This window comes from Caretta caretta, chromosome 1 (genome assembly GCF_965140235.1).
Source record: "Caretta caretta isolate rCarCar2 chromosome 1, rCarCar1.hap1, whole genome shotgun sequence".
Taxonomy (NCBI): domain Eukaryota; kingdom Metazoa; phylum Chordata; order Testudines; family Cheloniidae; genus Caretta; species Caretta caretta.
This window is the reverse complement of record NC_134206.1, coordinates 111,477,990-111,496,260: the sequence shown is the minus strand read 5'-3', so window position 1 is coordinate 111,496,260 and position 18,271 is coordinate 111,477,990. Positions and strand designations below refer to the sequence as shown.

Sequence of the window (18,271 nt, the reverse complement as noted above, 5' to 3'; positions counted from 1 at the left end):
AAGGAAGATGATTTGTAAGGGACGATGCAAGATGGAAGTCCATTTTACGCACCATCATGGCTACATCATAGCCACATGAATCTGCTGAACCAAATGGTAATGGTAGACCTTGATCAGTCCAATCAGAATAACATGCTGGCTGTTGTATACGAAGCTGTACCCACCTTCGTAACACAGCTAGGTTTTCTTCATCATCCATCACAGATCCACCTCTGCTTTGACAGATTTCACTCATTTCACTCTGGAACACAATATGAAAAAGTATGTCAGAAGGAAAATAGGAAAATGTACTTCCCAGTCTATTTGCTATACCATTGACATACAGACTGTCCCTTTATCTACAAGAAAGGCTGCAACTATTAACAATGAAGTAACCTATGAGGCAAATTCAAGGGCAAAAGAATGAAAGTTCATCAGATGATCTTGGGGAACATCAGAACATTTGGATAAATGGGGTGTCCCACAAAAGAGGAAGCCAGCCCACCAGCTTAGAAAGGTTCTGCTTTTGCTTTTCTTTCCAGCAAAAAGGATCTCAGGGCAATTGTACAACCCGAGAGGACAAAATGGAACTCTGTTTTAACAAAAACTTGTTACCAGAGCTCTTGTCTGGGGCTCTCTGTATTTCTTGGAGTTCTGTGACTTCACAAAGCATTATGACTTTCTCTAGCTCTCTGTGCGTGTGCATGCACGCATGCTGGAGAGAATGATCAAGATGAAACAACAAATTCAGAATTACTTTTAGTCTTCTGTAGTTCATTCTCCGGAGCATGTTATCTTCTGTGTTGGACACATAGTTCGAGCCTCTTCGAAGACCTGGTTTAGAATCAAACAGCAGCTGTTAATCTAGAACAGGTTTGACACAGGTCATTTGTATAACCACAGACAACAGCTTAAATTCTCTTCAAGTTCATTGGCATAGTGCAGGAACCTGATTTAATAGCTTTTTGCAGCAATTTACCTGGAGACACAGAAGGAGATTTTACAAAGACTTCAGGTCTTGGTGCCACTGGCTGAACTGGACGTGTCTGCTTAGCTGCCAGTTTTTTAAGGCTCACTTGTCTCTTTTGAAACATTTCTTCCATGCTTTCCTGCTTTTGAAAAACTTTTTGCACGTGTTCCTGTAGAAATAGCATAAAATTATCACAATTCTGAATAAACCTACAAGTCATGCTGTCATTTATGGTACAATAACCTCCAATATGTGAAGCTTTTATACAGCATATAAAAAGGAGCATGTAGAAATAATGTTCTAAACTTTAAAAAGAAAAATTCTTCCTTCATTCTAACTAAAATATAATTTATAATGCCAGACAGACATTTAGGCCATGTCTACACTACGAAATTAGGTCGAATTTATAGAATTCAGTTTTGTAGAAAGCGTTTTTATACAGTCAATTGTGTGTGTCCCCACACAAATGCTCTAAGTGCATTTAGTCAGCCGAGTGCATCCACAGTACCGAGGCAACCGTCGATTTCCGGAGCTTTGCACTGTGGGTAGCTATCCCACAGTTCCTGCAGCCTCTGCTGCCCATTTGAATTCTGGGTAGAAATCCCAATGCCTGATGGGGCTAAAACATTGTTGCGGGTGGTTCTGGGTACATATAATCAGGCCCCCCTTCCTTCCCTCCGTGAAAGCAACAGCTGACAATTGTTTTGTGCCTTTTTTCACCAAGTTACCCGAGCAGACGCCATACCATGGCAAGCATGAAGCCGCTCAGCTCACCGTCATATGTCTCCTGGGTGTTGGCAGATGCGGTACTGCATTGCTGCACAGCAGCTCCTCATTGTCTTTTGGCAGCAGACAGTGCAGTATGACTGGTAGCTATCGTCAACGTACTCCAGGGTGCTCTTTTAACTGACCTCGGTGAGGTCAGGGGCGCCTGGGCAAACATGGGAGTGACTCAGCCAGGTCATTACCCTTTTAAGTTTTGTCTCATGGCGATTCAGTCCTGCCGATAGTCCTACTGCACCATCTTTTAATGAGCAGCCAGGAGATGACGATGGCCAGCAGTCGTACTGCACAGTCTGCTCCCAGCAAGATGTATAAAGATAGATGAAGTGGATCAAAACAAGAAATAGACCAGATTTATTTTGTATTCATTTTCTCTTCCCTCCCTCTGTGAAATCAACGGCCTGATAAACCAAGCATTTTGAGTTCTATCCTTGAGGGGGCCATTCTGTTTCTCCTTGATGCAAAACCACCCCCTTTGTTGATTTTAATTCCCTGTAAGCCATGTGGTCAGTTGCCCCTCCCTCCGTCAGAGCAACAGAAGACAATCGTTTTGCGCCCTTTTCCCTGGATTGCCTGAGCAGATGCCATAGCACAGCAAGCATGGAGCCCGTTCAACTCACCGCAGCAGTTATGACCATTGTAAACACCTCGTGAATTATAGTGCAGTTTATGCAGAACCAGCACCTGAGAAACCAGGCGAGGAGACGATGGCAGTGCGGTGATGAGGATATGAACGCAGATTTCTCTAAAACCATGGTCCCCAGCAATTTGGAGATCATGGTGTTTATGGGGCAGGCTCATGCCATGGAACGCCGACTTTGGGCCCGGGAAACAAGCACAGAGTGCTGGGACCGCATAGTGTTGCGGGTTTGGGAGGATTCCCAGTGGCTCTGAAACTTTCGCATGCGTAAAGGCACTTTTATGGAACTTTGTGACTTGCTTTCCCCTGCTCTGAAGTGCAAGAATACCAAGATGAGAGCAGACCCCACAGTTCACAAGCGAGTAGCAATAGCCCTGTGGAAGCTTGCAATGCCAGACAGCTACTGGTAAGTCAGGAATCAATTTGGAGTGGGCAAATCTACTGTGGGGTTTGCTGTGATGCAAGGAGCCAAAACAATCATTGAGCTGCTGCTATCAAAGGTAGCGACTCTGGGAAATGTGCAGGTCATACTAGACGGCTTTGCTGCAATGGGATTCCCTAACTGTGGTGGGACTACAGATGGAATGCATATCCCTATCTTGGGACCGGACCACCCAGGCAGCCAGTACATAAACCGCAAGGGGTACTTTTCAATGGTGCTGCAAGCACTGGTGGATCACAAGGGACGTTTCATCAACTTGGGATGGCCGGGAAAGGTTCATGACGCTCACGTCTTCAGGAACTCTGGTCTGTTTAAATGGCTGCAGGAAGGGATTTATTTCCCAGACCAGAAAATAACCATTGGGGATGTTGAAATGCCTATAGTTATCCTTGGGGACCCAGCCTACCCCTTAATGCCCTGGCTCATGAAGCTGTACACAAGCACCCCAGACAGTAGTCAGGAGCTGTTCAACTATCAGCTGAGCAAGTGCAGAATGGTGGTAGAGTGTGCATTTGGACGTTTAAAGGGTCGCTGGCGCAGTTTACTGACTCGGTCAGACATCAGCGTAACCAATATTCCCATTGTTACTGCTGCTTTTTCTGTGCTCCACAATCTCTGTGAGAGTAAGGGGGAGATGTTTACGGTGGGGTGGGAGGCAAATCACCTGGCCACTGAATACACGCAGCCAGACACCAGGGCAATTAGAAGAGCACAGCAGGAAGCGCTGCACATCAGAGAAGCTTTGAAAACCAGTTTCATGACTGGCCAGGGTACTGTGTGATACTTCTGTTTGTTTCTCCTTGATAAAAACCCGCCCCCTTGGTTGCCTCTAAATTCCCTGTAAGCCACCCGCCCTCCCCCTTTTGATCACAGCTTGCTTGCAAAGGAAATAAAGTCACTATAATTTTAAAAACAAGTATTCTTTATTAATTAATTATAAAAATACGGAGAAAACTCACAAGGTAGCCCGGGTGGGGTGCGGGAGGAGGGTAGAAGGGAAGGAAAAGGCCACTTTAGAACTTCTTGAATGACAGCCTTCTGTTGCTTGGGCTGTCCACTGGGGTGGAGTGGTTGGGTGCTCGGAGCCTCCCGCCCTGCGTTCTTGGGCGTCTGGGTGACGAGGCTATGGAACTTGGGGAGGAGGGAGGGCGGTTAAACAGGGGCTGCAGCGCAGTCTGTGATCCTGCTGCCGTTCATGAACCTCCACCAGACGCCAGAGCATGTTCATTTGAGCCCGCAGTAGCCCCAGCGTTGCCTCATGCCTCCTCTGATCTTCCTGCCGCCACCTCTCCTCACGTTCATCGGCCACTTTCCTATACTCCATTATTGTGTCCCTCCACACATTCTGCTGAGCTTTGTCAGTGCCGGATGACTGCATGAGCTCAGATAAGATTTCATCGCGCGTGCGTTTTTTTCGCCGCCTTATCTGAGATAGCCTTTGGGACGGAGGAGGGAGACTTGAAACATTTGCAGCTGCTGGATGGAAAAAAGGGAGTGAAGTATTTTAAAAGATACATTTTACAGAACAATGGCTATACTCTTTCACGGTGAACAACACTATTCACATTACATAGCACATGTGATTTTGGTACAAGGTTGCATTTTGCATCTTATACTGAGTGCCTGCGGCTTTGGTGTTAGAGATCACACATGCAGTGCCGAGCAACAGAATTCAGCTTGCAGGTGGCCATGGTAAGCCATAGGTCTTTCGGCTTCTGCAAACTTCGTAACAGCAGCCCCCTCCTTTCCCATACCAAGCAAAGCACGTTGAGTTGGCCATTTAGTGCTGTGGTTTTCCGGTTAAACTGCAGCAGCAGAAATCAAACTAACCCTGTCCTGCATCCAATTCTCTGGGATGATCGCTTTATCCCTCCCCCGACCGTTGGCTGGTATCAGGGAAGATCCCTGCTAGCCAAACACTAACAGCTCAGAGCCAATCCCCACCACCACCACATGGCTAACTGCAGGGAGGATTTCTTTTCAGGCACAGGCAAACAGCCCAGTAGGAACAGCCATCTTTGAATGTCCCCTTAATTAAATTCCCCTATTTCAACCAGGTTACCATGAACGATATCACTCTCCAGAGGATAACTCAGAGAGATAAAGAAGGGATGTTGCTTGAATGCCAGCAAACACTGGGACCATACGCTGCCAGGCTTTGTCATGCAATGATACCAGATTACTTACTACTAGCATGGTGTGGTAAAGTGTCCTACCATGCAGGACGGAATAAGGCTGCTCTCCCAGAAACCTTCTGCAAAGGCTTTTAGAGTACCTCCAGGAGAGCTTCACTGAGATGTCCCTGGAGGATTTCTGCTCCATCCCCAGAAAAGTTAACAGACTTTTCCAGTAGCTGTACTGGCCACGAATGCATCCCAAGTCCTCAGGGCTACTTAATCATTAAAAAACACTTGCTTTTATAATGTGTATTATATTTACAAAGGTACACTCACCAGAGGTCCCTTTTCCGGCTTCATTCGGTTGGGAGGGTATTTCAGTCAGGGTGAGAAAAAGATCCTGGCTGTTGGGAAGAATGGTGTGCTGTGTGCTCTCCTCAAGCTTGTCCTCCTCCTCATCTTCCCCATCCGCAAAATCCTCAGGCATGGTGGAAAGTACCCCATCATCGGAGTCCACGGACAGGGGTGGGGTAGTGGTGGCGGCCCCCCCCTAGAATTGCATGCTGCTCAGCGTAGAAGCAGAATGTTTGGGTCTCTGTCCCAGAACGTCCGTTTGATTCTTTGGTTTTCTGGTACGCTTGTCTGAGCTCCTTAAGTTTCACGCGGCACTGTGTTGCGTCCCTACTGTAGCCTCTGTCCTTCATGGCCTCAGAGATTTTTTTGAAATGTTTTGGCATTTCGTCTTTTGGAACGTAGTTCCTATAGCACGGATTCCTCTCCCCATACAGCGATCAGACCCAGTACCTCCCGTTCGGTCCATGCTGGAGCTCTTTTTCGATTCTGAGACTGCATGGTCACCTGTGCTGATAAGCTCTGCATGGTCACCTGTGCTGATGAGCTTGCCTGGCCAAATAGGAAATGAGATTCAAAAGTTCCCCGGGGCTTTTCCTGTACACCTGGCCAGTGCATCCGAGTTCAGAGTGCTGTCCAGAGCAGTCACAATGGTGCACTGTGGGATAGCACCCTAAGTCTAAACGGCGATGTCAATTTCAGCGCTAATCCCCTCATTGGGGAGGAGTACAGAAATCGGTTTTAAGAGCCCTTTATGTCAAAAAAATGGCTTCTTTGTGGTGATGGGAGCAGGGTTAATTTAATGTAACGCTGCTAAATCCGACATAAAATCATAGTGTAGACCAGTTCCAATTACATTAGTGTATATCACCATCAAAACATTTCACTGCTGACCACATTGTAAATTTAGGGAAATGAAATAAATAATGATTGATTCAAACTTCCACGTTAAGGGTAAATGTTTCAAAAGTACGTAAGTGACATATGAGTCTAAGTTCTTATTTTTAAAACTGACTTCAGCACTTAGGAGCCTAATCATCATTGAAAAAGTCTAAGTTCCACTGACTTAAGTGCCAGAGCCACTTTTGAAAATGGGACCTAAACTCCTATGTCACTTAAGGATTTAGGACAACTTAATTACATTACATAATAGAATAGCTAAGCATGGTAAGAGTCACACATGAAAGTGACATAGCATTTAGAACAATTCATTTTTCTAAAGAGAGTACACATTTCTTAGAATCAGTATTTGCTAACATGTAACACACTACAAGAACTCATTTGATAGAATATCTTTTGAACACTACTATCCAAGAAACTAGGGCAATGCTACATATCCTGATATCTTTGGCAGCAGACCAGAGGCAGGAGTTGGGGGAGAGACACAATCAAGCTGGAGGCATGTTTGTTTTGTGACTCTCAGTCACATCCACTGGTGCACGATGCCTTGGAAGAGGTAGGACTGCTAACTATCCTACATTAAAGCTGTCCTAGTGGGTGGTCTTGGCTGCTGCAGGGGAAGTCTGTAAAGGGGAAGAACATCCCTTCCTCCTCCATATCCCAAAAAATAAAAGCAGTCCTGGGTCCACACAAAAGTAGGGCTGGGCTAGAGCAAGACTGGTGCTGCAGTTCCCAGCGGGCCCCCAGTGCTGCTGCTGGTTACTGCAGGTGGAGTTGGTGAGTAGAATGAGCAACCAGGCTCAAAGTGCCAATAAAAATTCAGTGCCCTCGGAGGCCAGCTATGTGGCTTACCATTAACATCAGCCCTGCAAGAAACCAAATCTCAAATTAACAGCGACTGTAAATGTATGTGCACATGCATAAATCCTAAGGGTACCATTAGGTCCTGGTTGAGAATGGGTTCATATAGTTGGTAAACTTTATTCGGTTCCTTGATTTTATTGTTTCCCCCCATGTCCAGGAATTTCTCAATCTCCTGTAAAGCTGATTCTGCTCCATCCTGGGACTGGCATTTGTCTACAGGCTGTGATGCTAGCAGGTAAATGCCTTCATCACACCACCTCATGGACTGGAAACACAACAAAAACAGGAAAGAACACACATCAGTGGAAACACTTAACTGAATGGTTTGCAGAATATAATTTACAAAATGTTCAGCTAGGTAAGGGGGAAAGTCAGATTTCTGATTTTTTTTCTCCCTATTAGTAAATGCCCATTTTACACTGGAAACATTCTTCCTCTACTGGTCATTATTTACTTCTCAAACACATGGGGTCATCACATGTTTGCAATATTATTAGCAAGTGAGATGGGAAGCAGAACTATTTCATATAAAATTTACCTTCTCCAATAGACTGTGCAGTTCCAGAGATTTGTTAAGAAGACCTCTCCTCTTTTCTGTCTCTGTAGCAAATGCATCACAGAGATGATGGAGCTCATCGCACTTTGGAAGAATGGAGTCCACAGCATAGTGGTTGTTTTGAACAAGCTGGTCACCTTGAGAAGCTAGCACCCTAGCTTTTTCTAAGGATTCCTAAGAAAGAAAAACATTTTAAAGATACTAGATTTAGTTAGAATGTTGGGTTAACATTCTTTAAAAAGCTCCCAAAATAAAGCTCAAACATGTATTCTGTTGTATTCTATTGTATTCTAAATGTATTCTGTTATGGAAAAGTGAATTTATTTGCTATGCAAATAATTTCATTTATTAAATTGCTAACTGTTGCATTGTCCAATAAATAAAAGGTGTTTTCCTGTCTTTCCAGATATCCAAATACTTCCGTGCTCCTCTTCAATGTAGTATCTGTGCGATTCACAAACACTAATGGATTTAATCTCACAACACCTGTGCAGTGGGAAGTACCATCATTATTATTTTACAGATGGGGAGCTGAGGCACAGATAGATGAAATGACTTGTTCAAAGTCACACATGAAAGCTGTGGAACAGCCAGGAATTAAACCCACATCTCCTGAATCCCAGACCAGTGCCTTAACCACAAGACCTTACAATGGTTATCTATATGGACATAACTCTATAACTATTCCACCACAAAATATACATAGGAAAACTGAAAAAAAAATGTTCTCCGTTTGTGTGTCCACACTAGAAATGTTTGCCAGTCACATTTTTAATTTTTCTGATAGTATTATCAGTTCCAAATTTTAATGACATTGGTTGTTTTAATCATTGGGAGGAAAAGACACTCATTCTACCCAATTCTGAGTTTTGGCTCTGGGTCATAAAACATATTCAGTAACTAATTCCTGCTTTTTCTTTTTTCTCTCCAAAAAGCGAAAATATATTGTAGACTAAGAAATATGGAGAAATTACAAGAACTTACACATGATTTTTCTTCAAAGTTGGCAAGATCCTTCAGAATGTGCTCCACATGTGAACAGCTGTTTCCCACATCAGGGAAAGCAGATAACCTCTCGGACACAAGACTTAAAGCTGCTTTGACCTGAAATGAGAGACAACCATATATCCAAGAAGGTGATTTCACCTGCCTCAGTAATAAGACCAGTGTTAGACAGCCAGCATAATATGCTGCTACATGAGAACTGGTTTGGAAGGAACCACTGAACACCTGTGCCCATTGGTCAGTGGAGATCAGAACACTGCAAGGAGAATACATTTTATCTTTAGACAGAAGCATTCAAGCCAAGGAGGCTCCTACTTATATCATTCCCTAGTGACCTGAAGAAGAGCTCTGTGCATCTCAAAAGCTTGTTTCTTTCACCAACAGACATTGGTCCAATAAAAGGTACTACCGCACCCACCTTGCCTCTCTCAAACCCTGGGACCAACATGGCTGCAACAACACTGCAAACATCGTACCCTAATGGTAATCCCTGAAGTATCACTGACAGTAATTGACTGCCCAGAGGGTACATACTGTGATAGTGGAATGTAAGACCAAGGCAAGTATAAGAGAAAAGTTTGGAAGAAAACTTTCAATTGCATGTGAGAGATGCATAAATAAGTAAGGAAAAAATACATTGCCTTAAGGATTAGAGAGAGTGTTGAATGTAAATAATCTGGGTTTTTGGATCCTTTGGGAATGAAGGAGGTGACATAAATGTAAAATATTAACACACCATCAAGAAACCCTTACCTCTCTAAAAGTTTGTTCAAAATTCCGAAGCTGTATACACTGCTCAAGCTTTTGTTGATGTTTAGCCCAAAATTCATCAAAGGCAATCTCTGTTTCATCTAATTGAGCCAGAAGCCTAAAAGAAAGTTCAGGATCAAAGTGATGGTTACAGTCTAAGAGACAATAGCATCTTTTAGTGGAAAACTCAAAGCCTCCCTTTAAGTAATCTTTTTCTAAGCAATCAGATGGACTAATGTTAGCAGTACAGCAGCCAGGTGTTCCTATACTACTAGGTAGCTTTTCCTCATTTTTGATATTGCATGTAAGTGGTTTCTTGAATAATATTGACGTAAAACAGAAATCCACCATGAATGTTAGCATTTATGGAAAACTGATAGCAATGTCTAGATCTAGATGCAGCACATACCCACGTCTAAGTTCTGGTTTGTGATACCCTTTATACTTCTCTCTCCTGAGCAGAGATGATCAATCTGCAGTTTTATGCCATATACAAGGTGTGTAGTAGTGGCTGTCATAAATAAGAACTTGTTTCACTTGTAATTTAAGATAGGTTTGAACCCAAGTGTTTTATGCCTGTTTTACTGTTCAGTCTACCTATGTATACAGACATGAATATTGCACTTAGCACTATGGTATCTGAGTGCTTATCCTCACAATGTACATTCCTGTAATTAGGGTATAACAGGATGGCTGCAGATCAGGTCTGAGGTGTATTTTGCCTCACTTACAGCATCACAAAAATTCACCAGAACTCTGAAAAAGATTTTAATGCATTTAGGAGTTGAATTAAAATTAATTCAGAAGAGGAGTTTATATGGATTCTGTAGTTCACTCCAGCTTTCCTCTGATATCACAGCTACACGGGACATTTTGGACAAACCACTCAAAACAATGAACAGATGGCTTATAGATAACTAATTGCAGTGATGGGAGAAATGAAGTTGCTTCTGCCAAACTGTTAGTTGGAATGCCAAGCTCTTCAAAATGAAACTGCATGGAAAATGTTGGAACCAAAGCAAATATATAGAAACACAAAATGACACACAGAAACAACTTAAAATACCATCTTGTGGAAATTTTCTATGTTTTGATAATACTGTTCAAATTTGTATCTCTGTGTTATGGTCATATAAGGGCTTAAAATTTGGCAGTAAATTAAGACAAAACACAGAGGAAAAGCCTTAATATCTAACACTTAATTCTATAGGTTTGATTCTATTTTTTTTTAAATCAGGCACCTTGCAATTGTTTTAAAAAAAAGCTTAAGCCTATGTAAAAAGGCCAGCGATACACCAAAAGATCTGCCCTCACCCATGCATAAGGTACTCCTGGTGGAACGCTGCATCAAAAAATCAAACATTCTCTGCCAAAAAATTAAAAATTCTGTGCACTATATTTTAAAATTCTGCAAATTTTATTTGTCAAAATAACACTACATGATCACGCCAGTTTCAATAATTTTTAGGGTTGTCAAGCTATTAAAAAAATTAATCGCAATTAATTGCATTGTTAAACAAAAATAGAATACCATTTATTTAAATATTTTTGGATGTTTACTACAACTTTCAAATATATGGATTTCAATTACAACACAGAATACGAAATTTCCAGGGCTCACTTTATATTTATTTTTGATTACAAGTATTTGCACTGTAAAAAACCCTCAAAAGAAATAGTATTTTTCAATTCACCTAATACAAGTACCGTAGTGCAATCTTTCAGAGTAGCAGCCGTGTTAGTCTGTATCTGCAAAAAGAAAAGGAGTACCTGTGGCACCTTAGAGACTAACAAATTTATTTGAGCATAAGCTTTCGTGAGCTACAGCTCAAATAAATTTGTTAGTCTCTAAGGTGCCACAAGTACTCCTTTTCTTTTTTTAGTGCAATCTCTTTATCATGAAAGTTGAACTTACAAATGTAGAATTATGTACAAAAAAAAAGGCATTGAAAAATAAAACAATGTAAATTTTTAGAGCCTGGAAGTCCACTCAATCCTACTTCTTGTTCAGCCAATTGCTCAGACAAACAAATTGTTTACATTTGCAGGAAATAATGCTTCTTGTTTACAATGCCACCTGAAAGTGAGAACAAGCATTCTCATGGCACTGCTGTAGCCGGCATCGCAAGATATTCACATGCCAGACGCACTAAAGATTCATATGTCCCTTCATGCTTCAACCACCATTCCAGTGGACATGTGTCCATGTTGATGACGGGTTCTGCTCGATAACCACCCGAAGCAGCGCAGACCAATGCATGTTCATTTTCATTTTCTGAGTCAGATACCACCAGCAGAAGGTTGATTTTCTTTTTTGGTAGTTTGGATTCTGTAGTTTCTGCATCGGACTACTGCTTTTTTAAGACATCTGAAAGCATGCTTCACACCTCCAGATTTTGGAAGGCACTTCAGATTCTTAAACCTTGGGTCAAATGCTGTAGCTATTTTTAGAAATCTCACATTGGTACCTTGTTTGCGTTTTGTCAAATCTGCAGTGAAAGTGTTCTTAAAATGAACAACATGTTCTGGGTCATCATCCGAGACTATTATAACATGAAATATATGGCAGAATGTGAGTAAAACAGAGCAGGGGACATGCATTTCTCACCCAAGTAGTTCAGTCAGAAATTTAATTAACACATTTTTTTAACAAGCATCATCAGCATGGAAGCATGTCCTTTGGAATGGTGGTCGAACCATGGAGGGGCATACGAATGTTTAGCATATCTGGCATGTAAATACCTTGCAATGCTAGCTACAAAAGTGCCATGCAAATGCCTGTTCTCACTTTCTGGTGACACTAAGTAAGAAGAGGGCAGCATTATCTCCTGTAAATGTAAACAAACTTGTTTGTCTTAGCGATTGGCTGAACAAGAAGTAGGCCTGAGTGGACTTGCAGGCGCTGTAGTTTTACATTGTTTTGTTTCTGAGTGCAATTATGTAACCAAAAAAAATCTGCATTTGAAAGTTGCACTCTCACGACAAAGAGATTGCACTACAATACTTGTATGAGGTGAATTGAAAAATGCTATTTCTTTATCATTTTTACAGTGCAAATATTTGTAATAAAAATACACACTTTGATTTCAGTTACAACACAGAATATAATATATATGAAAATGTAGAAAAACATCCAAAATATTTAATACATATCAATTGGTATTCTATTGTTTAACAGTGCGATTAGAACTGCCATTAATCGAGATTAATTTTTTAAATCACGATTAATGTTTTTGAGTTAATCACGAGAGTTAACTGTGATTAATCGAGAGCCCTAATTATTTTGGTAATTTATTTCAAAATACCTGTCAGCAAGTATGTCTGTAACAATATATATATGCACAAAAAAAATTCCCCCAGATGTAGAGAGCTAAAGAACCCCCTATGACAACCCAGTTTCTGTTTCTCTACCCCTCCCTCTCCAGAGCCCAGTCAGGACGTCAGACACCAGGACTCCTCCCCCTCCCCCCAGAGTACAGATACGCTCCCAGCACCCAGAGCCCAGCCATGGGGCCTCCCCAGCCCAGATATCCGCACCCCCTCTTCCCCAGACCCCAGCTGCAGGGAACGCCTAGCACAGATACCCACCCTCCCCCTAGAGCCCAGCCACCGCCCCCCCTTTCCCAGATACCCACACCCCCTCCCCACCAAAGCCCAGCCCACATACCCACCCTCCTACCCCCAGAGCCCAGTGGTGCCTCCCGCCCCAGCTAGACACCCTCTACACCTCAGAGCTCAGGGAAAAACAGCCTGATCCTGGGACCCAGACTTTGTGGAGTTTCCTGCACACTGCTGTCTCCTTCCCCCACGGTGTGTGGGGAACCACAGCTGATAGGAACCCTCTAGCTCGCTCTCCCCCCAGTAGTGTCTTCTGTGTGCAAGCTGGGCTCTGCCGGATCCAGTGGCCCCCACTGGCGGCCAGAAGCACTGCAATCAATTTTTGTGGGAGAAAGGAAATTCTGCACACACAACATTAAATTCTGCAAAATTCTGCATTGCGCAGTGGCGCAGAATTCCCCCAGGAGTAATTAAGGGAAAAGAACTCTCTCCATTTCAATCACCTTCTCAGGCAAGGTCTGAGTAAATATATAGCACTCTCTCTATGTCCCCAAGGTCAGCTAAGTGGGTCTCTTAAGCCCAAAGGGTGAGAGTTCCAGAGTCAAGAGCCCTTCACTGAGACTGCCAGTTGTTAGCTGGATAGTCCCAGCCAATCTCAACTGTCTGGTATGAGTCTGAGGAAGTCTCTAAACTAGCCAGGAATCAAATAATAAAGGGCTTAATGGTCAAAACCTACACACTGCATTGCCAGTCACAGTAGACTATAGAACAATGTTATGTGCCCTGCATCACACATTATTAAGCAAGGAACAACCACATTCTGTTCTGCTTTAGCTGAACTTTCTGGGTGGCCTTTTAACTTATCCCAAGCAGACCACATTGCACTACTCAGTCTGGAGCAATGGCTCTCAAACTTTCCAGTCTACTGTACCCCTTTCAGGAGTCTGATTTGTCTTGCGTACCCCCAGGTTTCACCTCACTTAAAAAGTACTTCCTTACAAAATCAGACATAAAAATACAAGAGAGTGTCACAGCCACACTATTACTGACAAATTTCTGACTCTCTCATTTTTACTATATAATTATAAAATAAATTAATCAATTGGAATATAAATATTGTACTTACATTTCAGTGTATAGTATATAGAGCAGTATAAACAAGTCATTATCAGGATGAAATTTTAGTTTGTACTGACTTCTCTCCTGCTTTTTATGTAGCCTGTTGCATAACTAGGGAAATGTCTGGATGAGCTGATGTGCCCTGGAAGACCTCTGCGTACCCCCAGGGGCACACGTACCCTTGTTTGAGAACCACTGATTTAGAGGTACCAAGGACATGAATCTGTCTGATGAAGTCTGTATCTGAAAGACTACAACCTTCTACCAGATGATGATGGAAGAAAAGCACATACTGCTACAGTTGCTATATGGACATGCAGAAACAGCTGGTGACCTAACACAACTCCTAGGTTCTTAGTCATAAAAGGTGGACAAACACACCCAAAAGAAGATATCACTTCTGCTATCTCCCTCTTACTGCTTTCCCCAAAACAATATCACCCATCTTATCTGGATTGAGTTTCAGCCAGCCATCTCTCATACAAGTAGCAATCTTCTCTAGACAGTGGGACAGCTGATCAACTGCATCATCTGAGCCAGATGGAATGGAGAGCAAAGTGTCATCAGTATACTGATGGTACTGAAACCCAAACTGAAGCCTTATCTCCCTCACATGCAGACTGAGCCGCAAAGAAGACAAAATAGAACCCTGCAGCACTTTGCTCAACAGAGGATTTGAAGCAGACGAGGTACTGCCCAGTAACACCTTCTAAATATTTACCACCTTAAATCACTTTGCCGATTAGCTAATTACATGTATAAAAATTAAATACTAGATAATAAAATTAAAAATGTGTAAAATAAAAACTAATGTACGCTCCATATTTCATTCAACTCACCTTTCCACAGTGGTTTGATTGTCAAGCTGATCTTGGTTGAGTTTGTAGTCTGGGTTCTCAGTAACTGGCTTTCTATTACTTTCAAGGATATCACGTCCCTGTTTTAATGCTAACCTCAAATCCTCCTGCAGAAAACAAAAAATAACACATTTTAGTGGTCTTTCTAAAGAAATCTTGCAAAGTACCATAGATAAAGTGTTCTTTATAGGAAGAATAGCAAGAACAATTTAATAAAGTAATTTGGCTAAGCAGCAGTTCTGCAGAAAAGGGTCTGGGGATTACAGTGGATGAGAAGCTGGATATGAGTCAGCAGTGTGCACTTGTTGCTAAGAAGGCCAACAGCATATTGGGCTGCATTAGTATGAGCATTGCCAGCAGATCGAGGGAAGTGATTATTCCCCTCTATTTGGCACTGGTGAGGCCACATCTGGAGTATTGCGTCCAGTTTTGGGACCCCCACTACAGAAAGGATGTGGACAAACTGGAGAGAGAGTCCAGCGGAGGGCAACAAAAATGATTAGGGGGCTGGGGCTCATGACTTATGAGGAGAGGATGAGGGAACTGGGATTGTTTGGTCTGCAAAAGAGAAGAGTGAGGGGGGACTTGACAGCAGCCTTCAACTACCTGAAGGGGGGTTCCAAAGAGGATGGAGCTAGGCTGTTCTCAGTGGTGGCAGATGACAGAACAAGGAGCAATGCTCTCAAGTTGCAGTGGGGGAGGTCTAGGTTGGATATTAGGAAACACTATTTCACTAGGAGGGTGGTGAAGCACTGGAATGGGTTACCTAGGGAGGTGGTGGAATCTCCATCTTTAGGGGTTTTTAAGGCCCAGCTTGACAAAGCCCTGGCTGGGATGATTTAGTTGGGGTTGGTCCTGCTTTGAGCAGGGGGTTGGACTAGATGACCTCCTGAGGTCTCTTCCAACCCTAATCTTCTATGATTAAAAGTAATGAATTAAAGGTACCGAAGGTTAAACCTCAACATTTTTCAAGCTTGTTCCAACCTCTCAAATCTGTTTTGGAAGTTTCATGATAACAGACAGACACTTTCTCAAGATTTCCAGTGCTTCTGGTTGTGTCACAACTACCTAGAGAATTTTTGCTGCTGTATTCTGAAACTGCTGGCAAACTAGTTTTGGTTCAAATTATTAATGTTTAAAAAAAATGTTATCTGAACTGGTTTGTCCATTCCTAATCAGAATTTCATATATATGCACACACATTACTACAAATAAAAAAAAATGAACATCCCCATTACGACATCTTTGGTTGTACAACAATTTCCATTACAGAAACATAACATCATAATTTGTACGTGCTGTATCTTAGCCTCCAGGATTATTTTTGCAAGGAATAAAGATCCTTATTAAACTTCAAATATAGCCAGACAGCTTTAAGAAGATTTCAAAGGTCTCACATTCTTAATATTATCCAAATATTTTCAAAAGCTCTCCAATTTTTCAATTGTATTTTTATTGCTAGTTATAATTAAAATAATGTGCTAACTAAATGCAGGGTATTTTCCTATGACATACCTACCTTCATTTTGTCCTTCTTTTCACTATGTGCTGCAAGAAGGGAGCTGGTTGATTGCACATCATTTGGTAGTTCTGTTTCAGCCAATTCTGTCCCAAAGGACTGAAGCATTTGAGCTGTTTGCTTAACCATTAGGGCAAAACTTTCTATGGCCTTTGGAATATAAAACCATTAAAGACATTTGATGCTCTGAATACACACACACCCCCGCCCCCCCACAGTAAAATGCAAACTTTAGATTACAACTAAAAAGTTTGGTTTAAAAGTTTGTTTTAAAGACTATTTTGCTAGCAAAAGTTGTAAATAAAACACCTTCACCATTAGCTTCTTAACTGCATATTTTCTCTATGCTTACATCGGATGCATTCTCCGAACATTTTTATAATCTGGAATCATTTTTTAACTTGAGCTTTTCCCCCGCTCTTGTAACACCACCACCCACCCAGGCCCTGCCTCCCAGTTCCCAAACAACAGTATTCCTTTGCTCCAAAACCCTAAGAAAACCACTCCCAAAGTTACTACTTATGTTATTTCTCTAAAATGATTAAGTTCCACTGAGATCATCTCCTCACTCAGTTGATGTCAGCTTGCATTAATTAGAATGTGTTTTATAAATGACAGAGTATAACACAGAAGGGCCCATTAAACTGCGAAAAACAAAAACAACTAAGACTTACAGTGCGGTGAGAGAGCCATCTGTTATGGCAATAATCCAGAGTGCCACCAAGGTCTTCTGTTAGCTGTGTTTTGTCAATATAAGCATGCAATTCTGTTACCGAGCCCAGCATTATGATCTGCAACCATAAAGGAGTAGAATTAATATGACCAAATAAATGACAAGACTCATATTAGGAATTTTGGGGCAAATCCTGCAGTCTTTACTCAGGAGATTGAAATCAAGGGAAGAAGCATAGGGTGGATTTATTCCCTTCGTGTATACAACATCACATCAACTCAATAGTAGTTTATGCTGGAAGATGTTACAAATGTAACATGGAACAACATAGACAAATTGTTAAAGTAACATGTAAGCATTTTTTTCCATTTGCTGATGTGCACATTGTCCAGATTAAGTACTTTAACAGTTCACTGCTAGTATAGTTGAGGCAAAGAAATACTTACAGGTACCTTCATTTTAAATTCATCTCTGTTGAATTTGAAAGCGAGGTCTGAGAGAGTTCGGTGGATAAATCCTGTTGGACGCAGAACAAGGACCAGCTGCAGGTTTCCTGGGAAAGATGCCTGTAAGTATCATTAAACAGGTTTGTGCCATTAATTTCTGTATCACTGGGGTCTATAAATGTATCTTTAGACTATATGAAACCCATGCTAAACCACGTCCTGAGTGTACCGAAGGCCTATGTAAATGCTTCACTGAATAAAAACTCAACAAGGCCTGTAATCAGAACATTTTAAAACCCACTCATCTATGGGAATTAGGATTTAACTATTTTCCACCCTGGACTGTGAAGCGTTTGAATGATGAATTATACCGTCCAGAGCAATTATTACTGCTGTGTAGTTGAAATAAATGTTCTAGTTCAAGGACAGTAGATTGATTAAAAAGGAGGCTCATTAAAACTTACAGCTGTAGTTCTTTTATAGTTATCTTTTCCCATTGCCATTTGAACGCATTGTGATTATCTTTTCTGGTCCGTTTGAACACCTTGCCTATCACTAGCCATGTGAACTATTACCACCACAATTGACTCTCTCTCAGGCATTAGCTTAAAATGTCAAACTAAGTAGTCATTAATCTGAATCAAGTGAGGGTTTTTTTTATTTTTTTAATCATTATTGATCCAAGGGAAATACAGGAAAGATGTATAAACTTATTCTATACCCCAGCCGGTCTATCTGAAAC

At 41.8% G+C, this 18,271-nt stretch overlaps 1 protein-coding gene across 17 annotated transcripts in view; it reads right to left on the bottom strand.

Moving 5' to 3' along the window:
• MCF2L (MCF.2 cell line derived transforming sequence like) overlaps positions 1 to 18,271 on the bottom strand; it is a 262,290-nt gene that overhangs the window by 26,917 nt on the left and 217,102 nt on the right. For 16 of the 17 annotated variants that reach the window (XM_048855499.2, XM_048855525.2, XM_048855554.2 and 13 more), the window contains 11 exons: positions 17,530 to 17,649; positions 17,085 to 17,201; positions 16,411 to 16,560; positions 14,874 to 14,998; positions 9,361 to 9,475; positions 8,587 to 8,706; positions 7,585 to 7,776; positions 7,120 to 7,311; positions 959 to 1,118; positions 737 to 813; positions 165 to 241 (listed from right to left, as the gene is read on the bottom strand). In XM_048855499.2, coding sequence (XP_048711456.2) covers positions 165 to 241; positions 737 to 813; positions 959 to 1,118; positions 7,120 to 7,311; positions 7,585 to 7,776; positions 8,587 to 8,706; positions 9,361 to 9,475; positions 14,874 to 14,998; positions 16,411 to 16,560; positions 17,085 to 17,201; positions 17,530 to 17,649 — 1,445 coding nt within the window. The remainder of the gene's footprint in view (positions 1 to 164; positions 242 to 736; positions 814 to 958; positions 1,119 to 7,119; positions 7,312 to 7,584; positions 7,777 to 8,586; positions 8,707 to 9,360; positions 9,476 to 14,873; positions 14,999 to 16,410; positions 16,561 to 17,084; positions 17,202 to 17,529; positions 17,650 to 18,271) is intronic. The other variant, XM_048855506.2, reaches the window with a different exon arrangement.